This window comes from Coregonus clupeaformis, chromosome 12 (assembly GCF_020615455.1).
Source record: "Coregonus clupeaformis isolate EN_2021a chromosome 12, ASM2061545v1, whole genome shotgun sequence".
In the NCBI taxonomy this organism is placed as follows: domain Eukaryota; kingdom Metazoa; phylum Chordata; class Actinopteri; order Salmoniformes; family Salmonidae; genus Coregonus; species Coregonus clupeaformis.
Window position 1 is genome coordinate 33,227,130 of NC_059203.1, and position 24,849 is coordinate 33,251,978.

Here is a 24,849-nt window from a genome sequence, read left to right on the forward strand (position 1 = left end):
GACACTGGAATGGAATGTCTGTCATACATGTAGAAATGCTGATTTAAGAAAAATGTGCAGTGGTCTCTTAATTTTTCCACAGCTGTATATGGGCGATCAGTATCAAATTCTGACCACTACAATGCTTGTTATTGAATCAACAGCAACTGTTTTGAGCTATTCATCATTATTTGTATTGAGGTCTTGACAATACACATTGTAGACTTACGCTTTGTTGAGATGAGGAACATGGTTTTTGAAACCCTTATGGTCTTTCATATGTATTTATTTCAATGGTATGCACACTTTTGTCATTCAATGGAAAATATATGAGAGAACCACATACCATGGGGTAAGGTTTAGCTCTTGCAGATGGGGCATTTTCAAGAAAGGGTTATGAGTTACACAGACCATGTAAGCCTTTTGTTTGTGTAAAGATGGCAGTTATGATCAATCAATGGGAGTATTTTTGTTGGTATAACTCCACTTGGCGCTTGTGTTGAAACCTAGTCCTAATACCAATAAATTGAAGCACTGCTTGTGAAAGAAATGTGACTTTTTTCTCTTATTTCCCCAAATTACAGCAAGAGATCCACACATTCACTAGTCCAGTGGTTCCCAACACCAGTCCTCAGATACCCCCAACAGCACACATTTTTATTGTAGCCCAGGTGAAGCACCTGATTCAACTTGTCAACTAATCATCAGGCCCTCAATGAGTTGAATCAGGTGTTTTTTGTCCGGGGCTACAACAAAAATGTGTGCTGTTGGGTGTACTCGAGTACTGGAGTTGGGAAATACTGCACTAGTTGATACAAGTAACTGCCAAAATATAGGAAACGCCAACATAGTATCATAGATAGGGCGTTGGGCCACCATGAGCCAGAACAGCTTCAATGCACCTTGGCATAGATTCTACAAGTGTCTGGAACTCTATTGGAGGGATTGACACCAGTAGCGGTGCGTGGGTAAAATCACTGAAAATGGGCTTTGGAACAATGAGCTTTAGAGCTTAATTATCAGATTTATGCTTCTGAAAATCTGTTCATTTGGATTAACCTATATCCCAGTAAAAGGATTATATAACTTAAATATCTCACTTTGATCAAGGCCCTGGGGAAAATACTGTTAAAAGCCATGATTTCCTTTACATTAAGGGAATTGAACACTAATGAATTGAATTGAGCACCACTGATACAAGATTAAGCATTATTACACCATGCTCATAAATACATGAATGATCTTCATCTCGTTTAGATATGATGGATTACTCAAACGTTTGTGAAATGTGTGCATTTTAATAGATATTTGTTTACATTGGTTTCCAGCTCAAAGCCTATTCCTCATTTGTCCCAATAAAAACAGCATCAAATGTACTTCTGTTTACGTCATTGTATAAAAAAATCTGTGAGAACAGAAGGCATTACTCTTAAATGACAGATATGTTGAAGAAGAAATAGCAATGGAGCAATCACTCCTTTCAGAGGTTTCATTTTTAGAGTTTGTGAGTTCTACTACACATCACTCTGTATGACTTGACTGCGTTCTAGGATGACTGACAGCTACAGAATCCCATTCATATAGCATTACACATTACATTCAATAGCAATGCAAAAAAAACAACATTAAATATCAACGAGAAGAAAACATAGGATATGCTATGCAGTGACAATAAGCATTCCCATGCTTTAAGAAGACCTTGACGTAGTGCCTGATCAAATATAATGTAGTTCACAATAAATACGAGCTCTAAGTTCTGCATGTGGAGATGGATAAACTACAGAGGGTTCAATTACACAGGCCAAATATAGTGAGCATTATACCGGGGTTGTCACACCCTGGCTATGGGACTCTAGTTGTTGAGCCAGGGTGTGTTTGTTCTATGTGGTGTGTTTCTATGTTGGGGGTTCTAGTTCGTCTATTTCTATGTTTTGCCTGAGTGACTCCCAATCAGAGGCAACGAGTGTCAGCTGTTGGCTGGTTGTCTCTGATTGGGAGCCATATTTAAACTGTCTGTTTTCCCTTTGTGTTTGTGGGTTTTTGTTCCGTGTTCGGTCATTGTCACCGTGGACTTCACGAGTCGTTTCTTGTTTTGTATCTTGTTTACACGTTAACTAATTAAAGTATGTTTGTTCATCACGCTGCGCATTGGTCTCTCCCTGACGATCGTGACAGAAAAACCCACCAAAACTGGACCAAGCAGCGTGAAGAGGAGAGAGGAAGGACTTGGGATCGATGGAGTAGGGGTCTCGACTGGGCTAAGCCGAGTGAAGAGCAGAATGGCTGGAGTTGGAGGCAGAAGAGCGAGAGTTGGGCGAAAACTATAGCGGCCTGGCCCACGGGGAGGAGAGACCCCCAGAAAAATTTTAGGGTGGGGCTCACGACGTCGGGGCAGCAGGAGGCCGCGATAGAGCGGTCCAGCAGGTTGGCAGAGGAGGCCGCCATGTTAAGGGGGCCACTGGTCACTAAGGGGAAGGAAAGTGTGGAGGCACGGCGAGAGGTACTGGGGTGTGTTACCAGTCCGGTCCGGCCCGTTCCTGATCCCCGCGTAGGGCCAGGGGTGTGTGTCCCCAGTGCGGTCCGGTCTGTTCCTGTTCCTCGCATCGAGCCTGTGGTGCGCGTCGCCAGCCCGGTCCGGCCCGTTCCTGCTCCCCGCACCAAGTCAGTGGTGCGCTTCGTCAGTCCGGCACGGCCCGTGCCTGCTCCCCGCACCAAGCCTACGGTGTGCGTCGCCAGCCCGGCCCGGCCTGTTCCTGCCCCTCGCACCAAGCCTACGGTGCGCATCGCCAGCCCGGTAAGGCCCGTTGCTGCTCCACGCACCAAGCCTACGGTGCGCGTCGCCAGCCCGGCCCGGCCTGTTCCTGCCCCTCGCACCAAGCCTACGGTGCGCATCGCCAGCCCGGTAAGGCCCGTTGCTGCTCCACGCACCAAGCCTACGGTGCGCGTCGCCAGCCCGGCCCGGCCTGTTCCTGCCACTCGCACCAAGTCTACGGTGCGCGTCGCCAGCCCGGCCCGGCCTGTTCCTGCCACTCGCACCAAGTCTACGGTGCGAGTCGTCAGCCTGGTCCAGCCCGTTCCTGCTACTCGCACCAAGCCAGGGGTGCGAGTCGTCAGCCTGGTCCAGCCCGTGCCTGCCACTCGCACCAAGCCAGGGGTGCGAGTCGTCAGCCTGGTCCAGCCCGTTCCTGCCACTCGCACCAAGCCAGGGGTGCGAGTCGTCAGCCTGGTCCAGCCCGTTCCGGCCACTCGCACCAAGCCAGGGGTGCGAGTCGTCAGTCCAGTGAGGCCCGTTGCTGCTCCACGCACCAAGCCAGGGGTGCGTATCGTCAGCCAGGTCCGGTCCTTTCCTGCCTCACGCACCAGCCAGGGGTGCGCGTCGTCTGTCCGGCACAACCCGTGCCTGGGTCACCGGTGCCTAACCAGGTACCGGTCAACGGCTCCACTACGGAGTTGAAGCTAACCGCTCCTGCTACGTCCAGTCCAGCTCTAGCCAGCGGGGCCAGACCGGACCAGGGGCGCTATGGGGGGTTTGTTGGAGGGTGGTGGGCAAGCCCGGAGCCAGAACCGCCGCCGAGGAGGTATGCCCACCCAGCCCTCCCCTGTTTTGCTCTTTTTGAGGCGCGGTCGCAGTCCGCGCCTTTAGGGGGGGGTACTGTCACACCCTGGCTATGGGACTCTAGTTGTTGAGCCAGGGTGTGTTTGTTCTATGTGGTGTGTTTCTATGTTGGGGGTTCTAGTTCGTCTATTTCTATGTTTTGCCTGAGTGACTCCCAATCAGAGGCAACGAGTGTCAGCTGTTGGCTGGTTGTCTCTGATTGGGAGCCATATTTAAACTGTCTGTTTTCCCTTTGTGTTTGTGGGTTTTTGTTCCGTGTTCGGTCATTGTCACCGTGGACTTCACGAGTCATTTCTTGTTTTGTATCTTGTTTACACGTTAACTAATTAAAGTATGTTTGTTCATCACGCTGCGCATTGGTCTCTCCCTGACGATCGTGACAGGGGTCGTATTCAGTAGGTCACAGCGTAGCAAAGTGTTTTGAAATGGAAAACAAAATTGGGAATTTCTTATTGGACTAGTTTAGGTAGTACCGCCCTTTTTTCCTATTGAACAAGAGACAGAATTAAAAAGGTCCTCTACACAATGGAGGAGTCGATTAAAGTAATTTGACTTCAATAAGACATGACTTGTGGATTGTATTCATTAAGATTTTAGATTATCAAAATGCACATTCAAGTGAGTCACACACCGATTCATCCACAAATGGGAGAGGTAAAAAGTAATTTATTATCAGTCATTTTAGCTGGATCTCAAGGGTTAAATGGTACATGCTCTGACAATAATTCAAATGTTTTTTAGTAATAAAGACGTTTGGTTGTGTGAAATGCAGAAGCCTTACAAAGTTAACCGTGCATGTGTGTTTAAACCAGCTCCGCAGACACTAGAACGGTTCAAAGTCTGTTTATATTTGGGGTACTGAAGTGAGATTTTATTCCCGTTTATGTACAAAGATGTTTTGTCAACAAGTGTGTGTCTGTGTGGCAAGACTTGTTTGTGTATCTGTTCGCCACTCGAAAATGTAAAGAAATAACCGCGGACGCTATTCAAACAAACCAGATATCCATCCAACAAGTTCCTGTCTGTGCTTACACAAATGTATTTGTAAAATAATTTAACTGATTAAAACAATACATTATGCCTGATACATTGCAGTTATATCATATCAGTTAAAACTGGCGCACCTCAAGATCAACCATTTTAGCTAAAGAAAGTTTTTCCAGATTTCGGGTTTGCTTGAACGGCACTGTGTATCCCATTTTCACATGGCTGGATGGTGATCCTAGGGTCTGTTCAGAAGGGTGCAACGTTACAAAACGCTCAGATAGAGATACATTTTGTAGAACAGATATGAGTATCGCTCATGTACAATTGGGCATCAGGTCAGCTCTATTTATTGTATTTCTATTTGTAACATTCTTAACGTTTCACCTCTGAATACAGCCCAGTGCGTTAGGCCAGCTTCTGGTGGGTCTCGGTCTCCTGCTGGGTGACCTTCTCCTCTGACATGATGGTCATCCATGGGGACACGGACCGGGTGATGGTCTGCTTGGCCATGTTGTAATGGTTGATGATGGTGAAGAGACGCCCGCGCCCGCCAGGGGGGTAGTAGCCGTACATCCCCGTCGGCATGCACCGACCTTGCTGCAAGAGAGGGAAAGAGAGAGAGATTTAACAGAGGAACAAAGGGAATAACTATAGAAATGTGGACAAGAGAAGCAAGACTTGGAGAGTCTAGGAAGTGCCTGTGAAAACCTGTCTGGTTGTCATTACCAAAATTACCAAACATCAAGTTGCCAATAATAGAGAGAGAAAAGATAATTGATTTACCACAGCAAGTTATATCTTGCAGGTGCAATTGTATGCTGCCAATGACATGACTAGCGGATTTCTTAGAAAGATGTCGGTCTTTATTGGTACATTGAATGCTTAAGAAAAAAAGAGGCATGCTTAGTTGCTTACCGTGTACATGAAGCCCTCTGGACAGGGCTGCTCATACTGGTAGACTTTATAGACCACCAGAAACACCACGCAAACCAGAAACGCCAAAGCACAAATCACCAGCAGAGTGACCTGGGAAGATGAGACACAAACATCAACTCTGGGTTACTGAAGGTCCCTAGCCCCTAGATACTACTCTGTGGCGCTTTATGACAACGGGGCCAGAAGGCTAGGTGGAGTTATTACCATATTGCTTATTGCACCTATTCTATTGTTCAGATCTACGAGAGCTCATCAAGACATGTCTGAGGGGTTGATTAGGGAATATGAATTGGATATTAAACTGAACAGAGTGAGACACATAACGTCTTTAAAAGAGTCTGCACAAGAACATTGCACTGACATCGCTAGGGTGTTACGCAATGACTACTGGCGCTTTGAGGAACTGAGGAGGCAGGGAGTGGGAGAGAGGTGTTGGAGAAATCACTCAGTGATGAGGCCAGGACCGTATTCATTAAGCGTCTCCGAGTAGCAGTGCTGATCTAGGATCATTATAATCAAAGGCAAAACTGGTCCTAGATCAGCTCTCCTACTCTCAGACACTTTATGAATATAGAACCTGATCTTGTCTTGGTCGGGGGACAAAACATAGTAAATTATATCATTAATTTTATTTGATTGAGGTTAAATAAGAGTTCTTCTGGTTTCCTGGATATAGATGTCACATTTCTCTGAGTTAGAAATATCTTGCAAAAATCATTTAAAAAATGTATATCATGGGCTGCTATGCAAAACCAGACTTGGTGCCAGAGAAGAACTCATCTACAGTGTGCATATTGCCTACAGCAAAGTACAGTGGGGAAAACAAGTATTTAGTCAGCCACCAATTGTGCAAGTTCTCCCACTTAAGAAGATGAGAGAGGCCTGTAATTTTCATCATAGGTACACGTCAACTATGACAGACAAATTGAGGAAAAAAAATCCTGAAAATCACATTGTAGGATTTTTTATGAATTTATTTGCAAATTATGGTGGAAAATAAGTATTTGGTCACCTACAAACAAGCAAGATTTCTGGCTCTCACAGACCTGTAACTTCTTCTTTAAGAGGCTCCTCTGTCCTCCACGCGTTACCTGTATTAATGGCACCTGTTTGAACTTGTTATCAGTATAAAAGACACCTGTCCACAACCTCAAACAGTCACACTCCAAACTCCACTATGGCCAAGACCAAAGAGCTGTCAAAGGACACCAGAAACAAAATAGTAGACCTGCACCAGGCTGGGAAGACTGAATCTGCAATAGGTAAGCAGCTTGGTTTGAAGAAATCAACTGTGGGAGCAATTATTAGGAAATCGAAGACATACAAGACCACTGATAATCTCCCTCGATCTGGGGCTCCACGCAAGATCTCACCCTGTGGGGTCAAAATGATCACAAGAACGGTGAGCAACAATCCCAGAACCACACAGGGGGACCTAGTGAATGACCTGCAGAGAGCTGGGACCAAAGTAACAAAGCCTACCATCAGTAACACACTACGCCGCCAGGGACTCAAATCCTGCAGTGCCAGACGTGTCCCCCTGCTTAAGCCAGTACATGTCCAGGCCCGTCTGAAGTTTGCTAGAGTGCATTTGGATGATCCAGAAGAGGATTGGGAGAATGTCATATGGTCAGATGAAACCAAAATAGAACTTTTTGGTAAAAACTCAACTCGTCGTGTTTGGAGGACAAAGAATGCTGAGTTGCATCCAAAGAACACCATACCTACTGTGAAGCCTGGGGGTGGAAACATCATGCTTTGGGGCTGTTTTTCTGCAAAGGGACCAGGACGACTGATCCGTGTAAAGGAAAGAATGAATGGGGCCATGTATCGTGAGATTTTGAGTGAAAACCTCCTTCCATCAGCAAGGGCATTGAAGATGAAACGTGGCTGGGTCTTTCAGCATGACAATGATCCCAAACAAACGAAGGAGTGGCTTCGTAAGAAGCATTTCAAGGTCCTGGAGTGGCCTAGCCAGTCTCCAGATCTCAACCCCATAGAAAATCTTTGGAGGGAGTTGAAAGTCTGTGTTGCCCAGCGACAGCCCCAAAACATCACTGCTCTAGAGGAGATCTGCATGGAGGAATGGGCCAAAATACCAGCAACAGTGTGTGAAAACCTTGTGAAGACTTACAGAAAACGTTTGACCTGTGTCATTGCCAACAAAGGGTATATAACAAAGTATTGAGAAACTTTTGTTAATGACCAAATACTTATTTTCCACCTTAATTTGCAAATAAATTCATAAAAAATCCTACAATGTGATTTTCTGGATTTTTTTTTCTCATTTTGTCTGTCATAGTTGACGTGTACCTATGATGAAAATTACAGGCCTCTCTCATCTTTTTAAGTGGGAGAACTTGCACAATTGGTGGCTGACTAAATACTTTTTTCCCCCACTGTACATGTCTTACATCTGATAACAGATTACGCCTTATTAAACTGGGAAATACCACGAAGAGCACTTGAGCACTACAGAGATATAAATCAAGTGCTATGGGATGTCCATTGCTGTTGACGGCCCACACCTTTATAGCTTGCACATCAGAGCAGATATGGCTTTTTAAGATGATGATCTGTAACAATCGAACTATTTGCTTCTCAAAGACCTCTACGGTTGTGTTTAGACAGGCAGCCCAATTCGGATTCCCCCCCCCACTACTAATTGGTCTTTTGACCAATCACATCAGATCTTTTCACATCAGCTCTTTTTCAGAGCTGATCTGACTGGTCAAAAGACCAATTAGTGAAAAATTATCAGAATTGGGATGCCTGAGTGTACTGAGTGTGACAACCATTACAAGGCCATTGCCATGGCAGCAGTTGAAATAATCAAGGGGTTGAGGTGCTTGGGTGAAGAAGAAGAATGGAACATGTCTTACTTTGAGTCTTTCAGATACCCCTTCAATGATGCTTATTGAGAATTCTGCTATTTTTGGGGACCGCAGCCTGCTCTTCTTGTGTTCCCCATCATAGTCTGTTTTGGTCTTTACCACAACCTGAAACACATGGAAAAATACCAAGATGTATAAACAATGAAGCTCATAGGCCTGCATGAAGGTGTTGTATGCAATCATGTGGAATAAATTGTAGGCTATTTCCTTCATGTGTGTAATGGAGAATAGGTTTATAGATGTTATCTTGAGACACTTTTATTTCCATTGGGTCCTTATTTGACCACATTCATATTACTTCAGACTATAAAGAAAACGGAATCCTTGAAAACATTGACGATGGGTACAGCATATCTATTGCATCAATAGGCTTTCAATTCACTTGAATAAATCTTACCTTGTCGAGTGCTGGGAACTGCAGTTGACTGGCATCTAAGGGTGTTATGAGGGGAATGGTGTCGAATCCATTTTCTGAGACGGCTTTGGCGTTGTTTTTGTCACTGAAATTATTCCCCAATTTAACCATTTTCCCAGACGAAAGGCTGTAAATGTATAACCTGTTCGGAGAGAGGGACAAGTGATTGTCTGAGAAATACATGTATGCGTCGTCAAAATTGAATGGCATGTGATTGTTTTCATTTTATTTTAATGTAGCCAATCACTCCTGAGATGAAGCAAAAACACAGCTGCATATCAAACACATTGCAATTGATAAAATATACTGTATGCAAGGTGTATTCTTTTTTGTTAATTTCATTATAAAAATACACGAAGGAGCGCTCGAGAATAACATCCATTGTATCCTATGAATGTTACGGTTGCAATAAGCAGAATTTTAATGATAAAAATCATAACCCTGTTTATGCTATTAACTAATACATCAGCACTTACCTGTTAACGTTTTTACTTGTAGTCCGTGTTGATTTTGTTGTCCTATTTTATTGCTTTAACTGAGAAAGCCGGTGTAGGTGTGACGCAGACGATTTACAACAAACTGGATGCACAATATGGCCAAGCTATCGTTAATGCTACTCAAAGGCGGTCCCTCCGAGCTATGGATGCTGCTGCTGGTAGCGTAAGTGATGTAGGCGCAAGACATTACAACTTGGGAGCAGGTCCAGGGCAAGAAAATGGTGTTACATTTAAACTTTGAAAGCCTATTTAAACAAAATGTAAGACATTATTTTTTATTTTCAAATTATTATTGAGCTGGAAACTGCATTTTTTTGGGTGATTTGTGCTCCCCTTCTCACCAACTTGGCTTGCTGTTTTTCCCTATTGTGACTTTTTTAGGGTTAGTCTATTACACAATATTTGGAATTATTCAGAAATGACTCCTGTTAGAGTTATGTTATTGAAATAAGCAAGTTTATCATCATATTTAGTTACAATTAGCTATAATTCTTCTGCCCAAATGTTAGTTGTGATTAGTTTGAGAAATGTATCATGACATGCTATGATGTGATTACGATTAGTCCTTATTGTGTCATAATACTGGCGCACTAACAACAGTACCGCGATCAACGCGAAGTGGAGGGCTGATCTCCAATTTCAGCTCCATGGCCGTTGGACAGCGCCGTGCCCAGCTCACATAGATTCGGTAAACCTGTTGTAGGGCCGTGGCTGCGAAGGCCTTCTGATAGACAGTTTGCTATTGTTCCCGTTCCACTTTACCCTGAAAAGTTCAATTGTGAATTTATAGTAAATATTGGAAGATTATAACAATACTGCGCTCAGACTTTTTGATATCTTCTCTGCACTGCAACATTGTATGTGCCTATTCTCAATCCATAGACCTTAGTTGTGATCATTCTCATGACTTCATGTTCATGCCTAATGTTATCTTCATGGAGGAGGTGTCATGAGGAGGTCAGAGAACTCAAAATGCAGACTAAATTCCTGTTCTGAAGAGATACAGTAGCCAGTGGAGCCACTAAAGGAGACATTTATTGAAGCCATAATGAACCAGAAATACATTTCCTCTATGTTGTGTGGTTGACCGAGCAGGCATACGCAATACACCATTGTAGCATTACTGCATGAAAATACAATATCCTACAATATATTTAAAAACAAACAAAACAATATATTTGGCATCTTTTATTTCATAACATAGTGCATAATTATCCATAAAGAATATACATTTGCCATCTTTATAACAAATTGTTCTAAAAACAATATATCCTATAAAGGAAATACCTGAGAGTTATATTGTATTAATTGAAGTTAGATAATATCATAGTGCTCAGCTGTCTTCCTTCATAAGGGAACTCTATAGCCAGTTCTGAATAGACTAAAGTTACCTCCTTTCCTCATCCCCTTCCCTTCATCTACAATGATGTGAAATAACTGAACAGATGAAAGATGATCACCAGTAGGTATCGTCATGTGGTTTTGCCCTACAACAGTGTCTTCAAATCAGTGCTGACAAAGGAGATGAGACGAGGAAAGGAAGCCACATTAGACACACTCTACTTGCTGCAGCTTTCACTGCTCCAGGTCATTGTCATTCTGCAGTGTTTTCATGGCCAGCCCCCATAGTGTTACACTGGAAAAGAAGGGTCCCTCGCTTGCCCTGTAGGGGGTACCGCTGGGGCGGCTAGCCCCTGGGAGGGCCCCACAGTAACTGTCTGGGGCCGAGAGGTATGGCCGGGCCACCACCGAGGCCCCAGACCCCTGCTGTTGCATCTCCACACCCACCTGCCCGTTCTCCACATAGGGGCCAAACACAAGGGCCTCCTGAGGTAGGTGAGCTTTGCCCAGTTTCAGGGAGTCTGCTAGAGGAGGGCACTTCTCCTGCTGCTGGGAGGGGGTGGAGGGGAGGAGGTGCTGGGGCACGATGGAGCGTAACTCGGGGAAGGACGTTGAGGTAGATGGGCTGAGGTGGATGCTAGTCGACGGAGCTTCTGGATGTGCTGGTGGGGGCGAAGGCTTTTCGAGCTCCATCACGTTAGTGGAGGGTGGTGGTGGCTGCCTGGGCACAGGGGCTTTACTGTGGCTGACAGGCTTGTGGAATGTGCCTCCTCCTCCTCTGTCAGTGCTGCTACTGCCAGGCTGCTCTGGGTCCTCTACGTCAGGGCTGGCGTCATCGGGCGTGGCCTTGCAGTGCATGCTGCAGTGTCTCCTCAGGACAGCCGAGCGGGTGAAGCTCTTGCCGCAGGTGTTGCAGAGGTAGGGTCTCTCCCCCGTGTGCGTTCTCACGTGGCGACGCAGGTCGCCCGACCCGGCAAAGCTCTTCCCTGCGGTACGGTTAGATATGAGTTATCATGATATGTACCCAACCAACACATGTACAATCAACCAGGCATTGACATTGTGCTCTCAACAACTGCCTTCATGCAGAAAAAGATACTGTTGCCTGAATTTGGAAAAATACATTCAGAGATACTGACTTTTTTTTCCTCCAAAACTGTTCTTGTGGTCTTCATGTCTGTATCTATAAAATACAGTATCCATATTAGGACAGCCTCAGAGTCTGTCCCCTCAGAGGCTGTCCTAATTTGGACACCATAATCATAGATACAGATTGATACGCACCACAGGTCTGGCAGGTGTGCGGTTTCTCCCCGGAGTGTCTGATCTTGTGCTTCAGCAGCTTCCTGTGCATGTTGAAGGACTTGCCACACTGGTCACAGGTGAACTCTCTGTCTGTGGTGTGAGTCTTCTTGTGCTCCTTCAGGTTGCTGATGTTGCTGAACCCTGAGTAAGGAAGGATAGAATATGCATTCAATGAGGACTTGGTAACACTTAATCATAGATAGATAGATAGGATAGATACAGTGGCTTGCGAAAGTATTCACCCCCATTGGCATTTTTCCTATTTTGTTGCCTTACAACCTGCAATTAAAATTGATTTTTTGGGGTTTGTATAATTTGATTTACATAACATGCCTACCACTTTGAAGATGCAAAATATTTTTTCTTGTGAAACAAACAAGAAATAAGACCAAAAAAAGAAAACTTGAGCGTGCATAGCTATTCACCCCCCCTAAAGTCAATACTTTGTAGAGCCACCTTTTGCAGCAATTACAGCTGCAAGTCTCTTGGGGTATGTCTCTATCTATAAGCTAGGCCATTCCAAGACATTTCCCCTTAAACCACTCGAGTGTTGCTTTAGCAGTATGCTTAGGGTCATTGTCCTGCTGGAAGGTGAACCTCCGTCCCAGTCTCAAATCTCTCGAGAACTGAAACAGGTTTCTCTCAAGAATTTCCCTGTATTTAGCGCCATCCATCATTCCTTCAATTCTGACCAGTTTCCTAGTCGATGAAAAACATCCCCACAGCATGATGCTGCCACCACCATGCTTCACTGTGGGGATGGTGTTCTCAGGGTGATGAGAGGTGTTGGGTGTGCGCCAGACATAGTGTTTTCCTTGATGGCCAAAAAGCTCAATTTTAGTCTCATCTGACCAGAGTACCTTCTTCCATATGTTTGGGGAGTCTCCCACATGCCTTTTGGCAAACACCAAACGTGTTTGCTTATTTCTTTCTTTAAGCAATGGCTTTTTTTCTGGCCACTCTTCCATAAAGCCCAGCTCTGTGGAGTGCACGGCTTAAAGCGGTCCTATGGACAGATACTCCAATCTCCGCTGTGGAGCTTTGCAGCTCCTTCAGGGTTATCTTTGGTCTCTTTGTTGCCTATCTGATTAATGCCCTCCTTGCCTGGTCTGTGAGTTTTGGATGGGGGCCCTCTCTTGGCAGGTTTGTTGTGGTGCCATATTCTTTCCATTTTTTAATAATGGATTTAATGGTGCTCCGTGGAATGTTCAAAGTTTTTGATATTTTTTTATAACCCAACCCTGATCTGTACTTCTCCACAACTTTGTCCCTGACCTGTTTGGAGAGCTCTTTGGTCTTCATGGTGCCGTTTGCTTGGTGGTGCCGCTTGCTTAGTGGTGTTGCAGACTCTGGGGCCTTTCAGAACAGGTGTATATATACTGAGATCATGTGACAGATCATGTGACTTAAATAAAGTCCACCTGTGTGCAATCTAACTAATTATGTGACTTCTGAAGGTAATTGGTTGCACCAGATCTTATTTAGGATCTTCATAGCAAAGGGGGTGAATACATATGCATGCACCATTTTTCCGTTATTTATTTTTTCGAATTTTTTTCATTTCACTTCACCAATTTGGACTATTTTGTGTATGTCCATTACATGAAATCCAAATAAAAATCCATTTAATTTACAGGTTTTAATGCAACAAAATAGGAAAACGCCAAGGGGGATGAATACTTTTGCAAGGCACTATAGATAGATAGATAGACATGAATAATCCATAATAAATGCATGTTTATAAAACTAGTGAGGTGCAGTTCGCAAACTATTCATCCTTTTTGAACGACTCTTTTTACTGACTCAAGAGTCATGATTCGTTTTTTTCTGAGTGACTCGTTTATTTTAGTTGTTTATTTGACCTGCTAGTGTTGGCCGCAATGAGTCTTACAGCAGGATTAATACATGCTCCTCCCGCTCAGCGGCTCCAGAGACGTGCTCCGACCACCAACTGTCTGTCAAATATGCATGCAGGAAAATAGATCATGAGCATAGAGAAGAAAAATACATGTTTAGAACTGATAATAGATTGCATGATGCAAGAATGAATGCAATTAATTTATTATTGAATGTTATGATGGACACAGCTTTGTAGAACCAAAACATACACAGCCTCTGGTCAACAAATTTGAACTCGAGAAAAAAAAATTGTTTGGGGGCTGCAGTTTCCGAATGACATTGTGCTTATCAATTCCGCCAAGAGTCGTTCACAATCTAGTCTGGTTGTGGCCACAACTAGACTTTGTTTCAAATATATCAAGAAATAATCTTATTTGTATGCCTAGCAATCAACAAATGTACATTGTTTAAAGCACGTTTATAAGTCTCAGTCACAAATTATACTAAGCCCCCTATGGTGAACGACATGTGAACAAGACAGGCTTGTAGAATCATGACTCCTTTGAGTTTTCAGTTCATCGTTCGCCAGTAGGGGGTCCAGCGTGCTCTGGCCATTATTAACACAAATGAACAAAATTAGTCGAAAGATTTCTTCTTTTGACTGAACGAGTCGAAAAGATTAGTCAGCAAAATTAGCCAAACTTCCCATCACTATTATAAACATGTTTAATAGTTGTTTCTTTACATTTTTAAATGCTTATATATAGCAGGCCTTGTTGTAAAATGTTACAATTATTAATTGATGTTTGATTTCTCAAACATGATATACTGTCCACTTTAAAACGCACACTATAACATCTGAGAATAGATGTGTATAGTGTGCCAGGAATCCATACTGGGATAAGTAATTTGTTGGTTGTAGCACTCACCACGTCCACATATGTCACACAGGTGTGGCCGCTCTCCCGTGTGGATCACAATGTGACGCTGGACATCCCCTGAGGCAGCAAAGCTGGGAGATGCCACAGTGAGGGATGGAGAAGTTGTCAGCATAACACAAAACACACCATATTAGATGGCTAAGTCCATGTCCATGACTCACATCCATTGTTATCTAGACTGTTGTGGCACATGCACATTCATGATTGTTCTGTTACTGCTTAGGTCTAATGCATTGTTTGTAAATGTGTTATGTATTTGTAGTGCCCTCCACAGTGCTATCTAGAGCAAGGTTCTCCAACTGCTGGGCTAGAACAAAAGCCTGCCCACCCAGTAACTCACCAGGACCAGAGTTGGAGACCACAGATTTATAGCTGTCCATTCCAGCAGTAGGTATGGTGACAGATCACTCAATATGGTAAACTTTTCTAAACCGATTTTTTAAAAATCTAAATAAGTGTTTACCTTTTCCCACAGAGTTCACAGATGTATGGTTTTTCTCCAGAATGGCGTCGTAAATGGGTCTGCAAATTACCTGCCTATTGAAAGATATATCAGCAAAAAGGTCAGTCAGCAGCATTCATGTAAACCTCCCTATTTGCCTAGTGGACACACTAAACATAAATTCATTAAACAAAGGACAACTGTGCACCCTTACCTGTGAAAAGTTTTTCCTGCAAACATTACACTGGAATGGTTTCTCCCCTGTGAGAACAAAAACCAAAACAATTGTATCACCTTACAAAAAGTCAGCATATAACATTTATTTTTGCATTTTTCCACACATTTTACAGCTCCAAAAATCAGTAATGACACAATAGTGAAATTAACAAACTACCAGTGTGTGAGCGCTTGTGAAGTTCCAGGTTGCTTGGGTGTTTGAAGGTCTTCCCGCACATCTCACAGCAGTACTGCACCTTATGCCCAGTTGGTTCTGTTGGATCACTGATGGTTGGTGGGTCAGGTTCCTCCTCTTGCTCAACAGGTGGGGGACTTGGAAGTTGAGAATCCATCGTGGTCTCCAACACCACTTCACTGTCTCTGGCCAGGCAGTCTACGGGAGGTAGGCAGTCTACGGGAGCTTCAGGTGTCTCACTCTGGACCACTACCTCCTCTTGGTGAGTCTCCTTTGGGCAGTGGTTGACTGGTCCGCTGCTCTGCTCAAGGCACATCTCTTCTAGAGCCTTCTGAGGGCGCAGGTAGTTGTATTTCTTCAGGTAGACAGCCTTCTTTGGCCGCATGGGCTTGTTGACAGGGGAGACCTTTCCACCTGAGTTGGCTGTGGTTGATAAGTCTTCAGCAGGCAACGTTGAACCAAACTCCTTCTCAACTGGCATAGTCTGAGGACAGGGTGGGTTTGACTGAACCGCATTGCCTGAATATACAGGGGCATTCGCGCATTGTTGTGTGACCCCAAATTGGAACTGCTGCTCTTCAACCAGCACCAGGGGGCTTGGGCCTTGGTTTAACGCTGCATTGCTAGTCTCAGCAGCAGCACTCTGCTTGAAGTATTGCTTGCTGTAGAAGTTGCGTAGCTTGTAGCCGTGTACTAGCTGCTTCTCTGGGACTGGCTGGGTACTGGCTGTAGTCTCAGAGGTAGCGTTCCCACCATGAGACATTGGTGCCCCACTGCCAAAGGCAGCCCTCTGGCCTACCGAAGAAGGGCAATGAAGGTCCACGTCTTGGGCAAGGCCATTCCCGAGGAGGTAGTCGTGTTCCGAGGTCAGGACACCAGACAATGGGAAAGAAGGGGCCTCCACGGCAGGAGCGCAGGGTTTCAGGAAAGTGTTGCACATGCTCTGTACGTTTGGGACCTGCAAGCACTGGGCGATGTCCAACAGAGCTTGTACATTGTCTTGGTTGACGTCCAGATGGGAGGTGTACATGTAGTCCAGTATCTGGCCTATACCTCCCACATCCTGAATGACCAGTTGAAAAACGTCATTTTTCTGACTTGGTGAATTTTGGAACAAAGACCTGCAGTGACAAAAGTAAAAAGGTTATTTTACAATGTCGACACATTGCTGATTTAGACAAGTGGAGCTCTACATGTGGAGATCTACCAAGGTATAATATGAGAACACAAAGCATGCGTCAGTTGAATCCCCATTTCATGTCTGTTTCGTTTAATAGCAGTAGTAGAAAGGGGAAAACAAAATCCTAAGAATCAAGGTATTCATCTAGTATGGCAATATTCATGAATATATTCACTACATGACTTGTGGATGGTTATTATTAATGACACACCTGAAATAGGAGCTAAATGCAGCCAGTACATTTTTGTGGGCTTTGAAGCATACTCCTTTGACTACTAGCATGCAGTCACAGAGTAGCCCCTGTATCCTCTGCTCCTGTAACTGCTGGAGAAGGTAAGCACTGTGACTGGACAACATTTCCATGCTTTTAAGAGCAGTCTTCAGGTGACCCAGGGAATTATGACCATCAAAACAACTAGAAAAAAGACATAAAACAGAAGAACTGAGCATACTATTTACAAACAATCAATTGACTGCCTCTCATTGAAATGGTATCATTTAATTGTTGAAATGCATTGCCATGGGCCCCCTGGATAGAATTGGAGGGTTATTTAGATAGCGGGGCCTATTTATGAAAAGACAACTAAATTACATGGGGACTGACTAATGTGTGACAAGTGCAGTATATTTAAACAACATAATTAATTTAGGAAGAGAACATTGTAAGAACGGCCCTATTACTTTGTTTTTTCAGAGACCAACCACGAGAAAATTGGACCAAAACTGGACTATCTGGCTGTGCTTTGCCGATGTGCCACATCGAAAACAAGTTATATTAAGCGACCTGCAACTGTACTAATACAAATGGTTGTAATTACACCATATACCGATCTTATTTAGCCACTACAGGGCTATATAATACGTATTTCGTTGACTTACCTCTATAATGTCTCTTTCATTTGGATGATCGGTCACTTTCCAAACATTACATGACTTCCGGTATACCTTTCCACACTTCGCCAAAGAGAAAATGCGGAATACCAACTTACCAGCCAAGATTACTTCTACTTTATGTATGAACGACCATTAAACTATGTTCATCTCTCGGTACACACAAAAGTAGCATTTTTTGAAAGTATTTAAGAATCATGAACTGGAACCCCTACCATTCTTTTCGGAATGCAAATAATGTAACACTTCCTGTCTAGAAAGAAGTCACGTGTGCGTTCGTAACCAAGTGGGAGGTGGGAATTTACCCGTTGTGAAGCCGTAAATACCAGTTGGATGGATTCCCGTGCTTTGAACTCGTAGAGAAATACCGATTGGCTAATGGCCAACAAGCTGAGTAAACCATAAACTAAAAGTACAGCTATCATGCTTGTAAACAAATTAGAGTGTTTTAAAACCATAGGCTATTAATATATTGCTTTTTATAACGTTTTGTTGTTGCATTTAACTGCCGAAAATGCTGTTATCGAAGGCAGCAAACTGCCACGTTGAAAACAACTGGGAACTCCGAACTCGGAAATCTCCGACTTCCGACTTCAGTGTGTACAAAACAACTGGGAACTCAGAATAAAACGAGCTCCGACTGGGAAGAATCGTTTTGAATGGTCATCCAACTCGGGAACTCGGGTCTCTTTCTAGAGCTCTGACTTGAAGATCACTGACGTCATAATTTGACCTCATATTTTCCGACTTGTCTTGAACGTACTGTAAATAACACATTTCCACTTGGTTATGAAGCAAAAACGAGTAAGAAGGCGGTGACCTCGGCAATTTCCGTTCAAAATAAAAGTCCCGCAATGAAGATTATTAAAAAAATAACATAAATGGCCGAAATGTTAGCAGACTTCGAATTTTGTTAAGCTATATCATTGAAAAAATAGTTAATAACCTTAATAGGACAAATTCTATTATAGCATTGACAATATTTTTAACAACATCACTAGCATTACTAGATAGTTATTATAGTAACAACAGTAATACAAATAACACAACATTATTTATATTGCTACTATTCATAATAGTAATAACAATAATCATATCATTATAATATTCACTTTAGAAAACACATTTAAATCCCATTGTTATTTAGCCCATTTGTATTACACTGTACACAATGTCCTGTCATTCATATTGCACTGTACACAATTTCCTGTACATTTTGTCACAGTAAAAGGGGCCCATTCTACTCAGGAGCACCTGTAGTTTCCAAATCCACAGAGTTTACACCAGAGGAGGCTGGTGCTATAGGAGGAAGGGATCATTGTAATGGCTGGAATGGAATTAATGGAATGGAGTCAAACACGTTGTTTCCATGTGTTTGATGTGTTTGGTACCATTCCATTAATTCCATTCCAGCCATTGCAATGAACCTGTCCTCAAATAGCTCCTCCCACCAACCCCCTCTGGTTTATAGTTGCTGCTAATTTTATGGTCATTTATCTGTGGAAAATCAGTCAGATTCAGACTCTGTTATGTATATTGAACATACATATTACACCTCTAGTTTCCAAATCCACAGCTTATGCCGGTTGTGTCCTATATTCCACTATCTCTGGTCCTGATTGCCTGTAGCAGGACAGCCGATATGCGGGGAGGGGTGCCAGAGCGAGAGAGAAAGGGAGAGAAAAAGGAAACAGCCAAGAGAGGAAGCACACAACAAAAACTCCTCCCTCAGTATACACATAATACATACCTACACACATTTTGCATGTCACACTAGCACACTTGGTTCACCTAATAATCAAGATTGGAGCATGGTAAGCTTGTTGATCCTTTATCAGTGGTTTGGGAAATTGCTATACTAGCTAGTAGCTAGTCAAATGTTATCTGCTTCCTGGGCCGTGTTGTTGTAGTGAATTTCCAGCTTGTAGAACTGATCATCATCCTGTCCTCCAATAGGGATGCCTGTGTTTTCTGGAAGCCTGGGAAGACGAATCGATGATGAATAGACAGAATGCAGACAAATGTGTGTGTGGGTGTTCATTCATGCACGCATGTGTGTATGTATTAATGTCTCCAGAAGGGGGCAGTCTCTCACCACTCCTACACCACAGGCAGACACCACTGATGTATTATTTGGCATTTCTGCTCATAGGTCTGCTTTACAGACAAGGGGCAGCCATAGACCACCATGTGATGGACCAGGTCCAGGTGCTCGATCATCGGCTCCATCTGAGACCGACAGAGAGAGAGGGAGGGATAGAGAGAAGGAGCAGGAAAGGGAAGAGACGTCAGAATCCTCTATGGGCTCTAATGACAAACTTATGTCATAATTGTAAAATGCTTAGACCATGGAAAGAGAGAGGGGTCATTTACCCAAGTGATATGATTTCTCCTGTTGAGCTTTGGCACCTTAATGACCTTGCGGTGGTAGTATACAGGTTCTGTTAATACGATCTGTGTTGCCAGTCCATTCCCCATATGGAAAAGATAGAGAAGAATTTAACAAGATTCTAATATGTTCTACCTGGAATATTGTAAGTAATACATATGGCAGCAAATACACTGACATATATGGGTGGTTAACATTTAGACATAACAGAAATGTTGCATGTATTATATAAAAAATATTCAAGACGCATGTAAGCTAAGCCTTCTAAGGTCTCACATACATGGGACAAACACATTTCAAAGCACTTGCATACCACTGTCTGAAGTTATTGATGCATGCAATGTGACACTTATTGAAAAAAGAAGCAAAGTCAACTTCGAGGACAAGGAGCAGGAGGAGGGAGGGAGAAAGCAGAAAGACAGGCAGGAGAGTAGGAGGACAGGAGGAGGAGGAGTGGAGGAGGAGGACAGGAGGAGTGTAACGATCCCGGCAGTCTGAGTCGGGTCCTGTCTGGTGACTAGTGTTTTGTTCGTAATCTCCAGTTTCCCGAGGGTTCGGGAACGCTCCGGGGAGCGCTCTTGATTTCCGCACCTGCATCCCATCAGCAATCTGCACACCTGGTCCTGATCATCACCCTTCTTAGGCTCTGGCCTAACATCCAGTTCCTGCCGGATCGTTAGCCATGAACAGTATGTTTGTCAGCGTATCAGCCTTTGAGTTCTAGCGTTAGTTTTGTTGTTTTGCACCTTGTTGATTTGCTGTGTACTCACCTCCGTTTTGTTCTGTCTGCAGTCTCTCACCCGGAACCTTCACCCAACCTCTGCCTGATGGTCGGCGGCTGCCGAGCCATTTCTGGACCTACCACTGCACCCTCAACAACCCATCCACGCCACCCGCTCTGTTCCCTGGATTATTCAGCCTCACTCGGGAGTCAATTAAATAAACACTCACCTTTGTCTCAAAGTACCTTGTCCTGGTCTGCTTCTGGGTTCTGGCTTAGTAAACTGTGACAGAACGATCCGGCCAGTAATGAACCCAGCGGACCTGGACTCTGTTCGCCATGCCATTACCCAGCAGGAGAAGATGTTGGGCCATCATAGCACGGTACTACAGGAGATCGCGTTGTCAGTTCGGAACCTTTCTACCGGTCTGACGGAGGTTCAGAACCAACGCAAGTGCCCGGTGGAGGATCCACTACCGGTTTCACCCATCTCGCCTGCCGCTTCTGAAGTTGTGTCCCTCCGTGAGCCCAAGGTTCCGACGCCGGATAAATATGAGGGGGAGCTGGGAAGATGCCGTTCCTTCCTTATGCAGTGTGGATTAGTGTTCGATCTACAGCCCTACTCTTATGCCACAGACAAGGCTAGGATAGCCTTTGTGATTGAGTTGCTGCGTGGTCGAGCGCTGGAGTGGGCTTCAGCCGTTTGGGAACGACAGGATCCCTGCATGGCTTCATACCAGGGGTTCACGGCCGAGATGAGGAAGCTCTTCGACCATTCCGTCCGAGGGAGGGACGCAGCTAGGCGCCTGTTTTCTCTTCACCAAGGAACTCGCAGCGTGGCCGACTTCGTGATCGAGTTCAAGACGTTGGCTGTGGAGAGTGGGTGGAACGAGGAGTCTCTGCAAGCGGCCTTTTACCAGGGTCTGTCGGAGCAGCTCAAGGATGAGTTGATCTCCTATCCGGAGCCTAGTGACCTGGACAGCCTGGTAGCCTTGTCTATTCGGGTGGATAATCGAGTCCGAGAGCGAAGGAGGGAGAAGCAATGGGGTCCGTCCAATCGATCAGCTTCTCAGTTCCCAGTCGGGTCGGGTGGTGGACCAGAACACGTCGATCATTCTCCACCACAAAGGATTAGTGGAGAGGACCTCTCTCCCGATTCTGAACCCATGCAAGTGGGGGCGGCACGGGTTAACCAAGGAGGAGCGTCAACATAGACGTAAGACCAACTGCTGCCTCTACTGTGGTCGCTCGGGACATTACATCTCCACTTGTTCCCGGCGGTCGTCAAACTGCCCGGCTCGCTAAAGTTGGGAGGACTTTTAGCGAGCCAGTTTCAACCTCTCAGTACCTCTGTCAGACCCCGTTTCCCGGCTACCCTTGTGAACAGGAATCAAAGCTTAGCGATTAACGCTTTATCGATTCAGGTGCCGATGGAAGCTTTCTTGATGCCGAGTTGGTGGAACAGCTGGGGCTTTCCAAGGAGCAATTGCCGGAAGCCATTGAAGCGACCACTCTGAACGGCAGTAGTCTGGCACGTATCACGATGAGGACTGAACCGGTTAAGATGCGGTTGTCGGGGAATCATTCTGAGATGATTTCATTCTTCATTCTGCCGTCTTCCCATGTTCCTCTGGTCCTTGGATACCCCTGGCTGAAGGAACACAATCCCACGTTCGATTGGGTGACGGGCAAGGTAACGAGTTGGAGCCTTGATTGTCATGCTAACTGTCTCAAGACTGCCTGCCCCCATTCGGTTCCCAGTCAGGTGATTGAGGCTAAACCCCCAGATTTGTCCCTGGTTCCCGAGACATATCACGATTTGGGGGAAGTTTTCAGTAAGCAGAAGGCTCTGTCACTCCTCCCCCACCGACCATATGATTGTGCCATCAACCTGTTCCCGGGAGCTGTCTACCCCAAGGGAAGGTTATACAGTATCTCCCGACCTGAACGTGAGGCGTTGGAGACCTACATCAAGGAGTCCCTAGCGGCTGGTCTCGTTCGTCCCTCGTCATCACCCCTGGGGGCAGGATTCTTCTTTGTGGGTAAGAAGGATGGCTCTCTTCGACCGTGTATTGATTATCGGGGGTTGAATGCCATCACGGTCAAGAACAAGTATCCCCTGCCCTTGATGAGTTCTGCCTTCGACTCCTTACAGGGTGCTACGGTATTCACCAAGCTAGACCCTACGCAATGCGTATCACATGGTCCGGATCAGAGAGGGGGACGAGTGGTTGACGGGTTTCAATACACCGATGGGTCACTTGAGTATCAGGTGATGCCGTTTGGACTGACCAATGCCCCAGCGGTATTCCAGAGTATGGTGAACGACGTCCTGAGAGATATGATCGGTCTCTTTGTGTTTGTTTACCTGGATGACATTCTGATCTTCTCGAAGGAACCTTCCGACCACGTCCAGCATGTCCGGCAAGTTCTGCAGCGATTGTTGGAGAATCGCCTGTTCGTGAAGGCCGAGAAGTGCGAGTTTCACGCCCACACGACATCCTTTCTCGGGTACATCATCTCCAGGGGAGAGATTAGGATGGACCAGGAGAAGGTTAGAGCGGTCCTGGAATGGGCCCAGCCCGGTACGAGATTGCAGCTCCAGAGATTTTTGGGGTTTGCGAATTTCTACCGCAGATTCATCCGGGATTACAGCCGTGTGGCCGCTCCGTTAACTGCCTTGACTTCCAGTATCAGGACCTTCAAGTGGAATCCGGAGGCGGATCGAGCGTTTCTGGATTTGAAGAGGCGATTCACCAACGCACCGATTCTCTCTCAACCGGACACGGCCCGTCAGTTCGTCGTTGAAGTGGACGCGTCTGATGTGGGAGTTGGCGCCATCCTGTCGCAGCGATGCTCCACGGACAGTAAACTCCATCCCTGCGCCTACTACTCGTCGCCTTCGCCTGCGGAGAGGAATTACGATGTGGGTAACCGGGAGCTTCTCGCGGTGAAACTTGCCTTGGAGGAGTGGCGCCACTGGTTGGAGGGGGCGGAGCAACCGTTTATTGTCTGGACGGACCACAAGAATCTTGCTTACGTGCAATCGGCTAAACGTCTCAACTCCCGTCAGGCCAGGTGGGCGTTGTTTTTCGGACGATTCAAGTTTTCCCTGACGTTCCGACCTGGATCTAAGAACGGCAAGGCGGACGCCTTGTCCCGGATGTTCTCCAAGACGGAGGAGAGTGGGTCCAAGACCGAGACAATTCTCCCCGGAACTGCGTCGTGGGAGCAGTTATGTGGAAGATTGAGGAGGAGGTGCTGGCGGCCCTTCGGACTCAGCCCGGTCCCGGTAACGGTCCACCCGGTCGGTTGTTTGTGCCTGAGTCGGTTCGTCCCTGCGGTCCTCAAATGGTCCCACGCCAGCAAGATGGCTTGTCACCCTGGCGTGGCTCGGACAATGGCGTTTCTTCGCAGACGTTTTTGGTGGCCTGCCGTGGCCGAGGATACTCGGGGTTTTGTGGCTGCCTGTCCAGTGTGTGCGCAGAATAAGAGTACCAATCGGCCCAGCTCTGGACTACTTCACCCCCTTCCTATTCCCCGGCGTCCATGGTCGCATCTGGCCCTGGACTTCGTCACTGGGTTGCCCGCTTCTGAGGGGAACACGGTCGTTCTGACTATCGTGGACAGATTCAGCAAGTTCGCCCACTTTGTGCCAATTGCCAAGCTTCCCTCTGCCTCGGAGACGTCCGAGATCCTGGTTAGGGAGGTTTTCAGGGTCCACGGTTTGCCCAGTGATATCGTTTCCGACCGTGGCCCTCAGTTTACTCTCTGCTGTCTGGAAGTCCTTCTGTTTGGCCATTGGAGCTACAGTCAGTCTCACATCTGGTTTTCACCCCCAATCCAATGGTCAGGCGGAGAGAGCCAACCAGAAGATGGAATCCACGCTACGCTGTCTGGTCTCTTCCAACCCCACCTCCTGGGTCTCTCAGTTGCCTTGGGTTGAGTATGCCCACAATACTCTCCCCTACATCTGCCACTGGGATGTCTCCCTTCCAGTGCCTGTATGGCTACCAACCTCCCCTGTTCCCTTCTCAGGAGAAGGAGCTCTCAGTGCCTTCTGT

General features: G+C 45.6%; 2 protein-coding genes across 3 annotated transcripts; both read right to left on the bottom strand.

Annotated features, from left to right (window-relative positions):
- Window positions 1-4,229: 4,229 nt before the first annotated feature.
- Window positions 4,230-9,488, bottom strand: LOC121578630 (neuronal vesicle trafficking-associated protein 1-like). The gene is made up of 5 exons (XM_041893000.1): window positions 9,304-9,488; window positions 8,810-8,969; window positions 8,401-8,517; window positions 5,498-5,608; window positions 4,230-5,179 (listed from the first exon to the last, which is right to left on the bottom strand). Exons 2-5 carry the CDS (start codon window positions 8,936-8,938, stop codon window positions 4,988-4,990), a joined length of 549 nt encoding a protein of 182 aa, XP_041748934.1. The 5' UTR covers window positions 8,939-8,969; window positions 9,304-9,488; the 3' UTR covers window positions 4,230-4,987.
- Window positions 9,489-10,340: 852 nt separating this feature from the next.
- zbtb49 (zinc finger and BTB domain containing 49) lies at window positions 10,341-18,241 on the bottom strand. Of its 2 annotated transcripts, XM_041892081.2 has the most exons (8): window positions 17,664-18,241; window positions 16,996-17,199; window positions 15,587-16,725; window positions 15,407-15,453; window positions 15,214-15,287; window positions 14,739-14,821; window positions 11,950-12,111; window positions 10,341-11,651 (listed from the first exon to the last, which is right to left on the bottom strand). In XM_041892081.2, the coding sequence occupies exons 2-8, from the start codon at window positions 17,145-17,147 to the stop codon at window positions 10,900-10,902; spliced, it is 2,409 nt and encodes an 802-aa protein (XP_041748015.1). In that variant the 5' UTR covers window positions 17,148-17,199; window positions 17,664-18,241; the 3' UTR covers window positions 10,341-10,899. The 2 variants fall into 2 exon arrangements, with proteins under 2 accessions (XP_041748015.1, XP_041748016.1); XM_041892082.2 differs by lacking the exon at window positions 16,996-17,199 and having other exon boundaries at window positions 17,664-18,240.
- Between the last annotated feature and the right edge of the window lie 6,608 nt (window positions 18,242-24,849).

Excerpts from the sequence above, each read along its gene's own strand:
- LOC121578630 (XM_041893000.1), bottom strand. The coding sequence starts at position 8,938 with ATGGTTAAATTGGGGAATAATTTCAGTGACAAAAACAACGCCAAAGCC. Across the intron at positions 8,518-8,809 it reads AGTTCCCAGCACTCGACAAG|GTTGTGGTAAAGACCAAAAC; the intron begins GTAAGATTTATT and ends CATGTGTTTCAG. Across the intron at positions 5,609-8,400 it reads GGGTATCTGAAAGACTCAAA|GTCACTCTGCTGGTGATTTG; the intron begins GTAAGACATGTT and ends TCATCTTCCCAG.
- zbtb49 (XM_041892081.2), bottom strand. The coding sequence starts at position 17,147 with ATGGAAATGTTGTCCAGTCACAGTGCTTACCTTCTCCAGCAGTTACAG. Across the intron at positions 15,454-15,586 it reads TCACAAGCGCTCACACACTG|GGGAGAAACCATTCCAGTGT; the intron begins GTAGTTTGTTAA and ends TTGTTCTCACAG. Across the intron at positions 11,652-11,949 it reads GCACACCTGCCAGACCTGTG|GGAAGAGCTTTGCCGGGTCG; the intron begins GTGCGTATCAAT and ends ACCGTACCGCAG.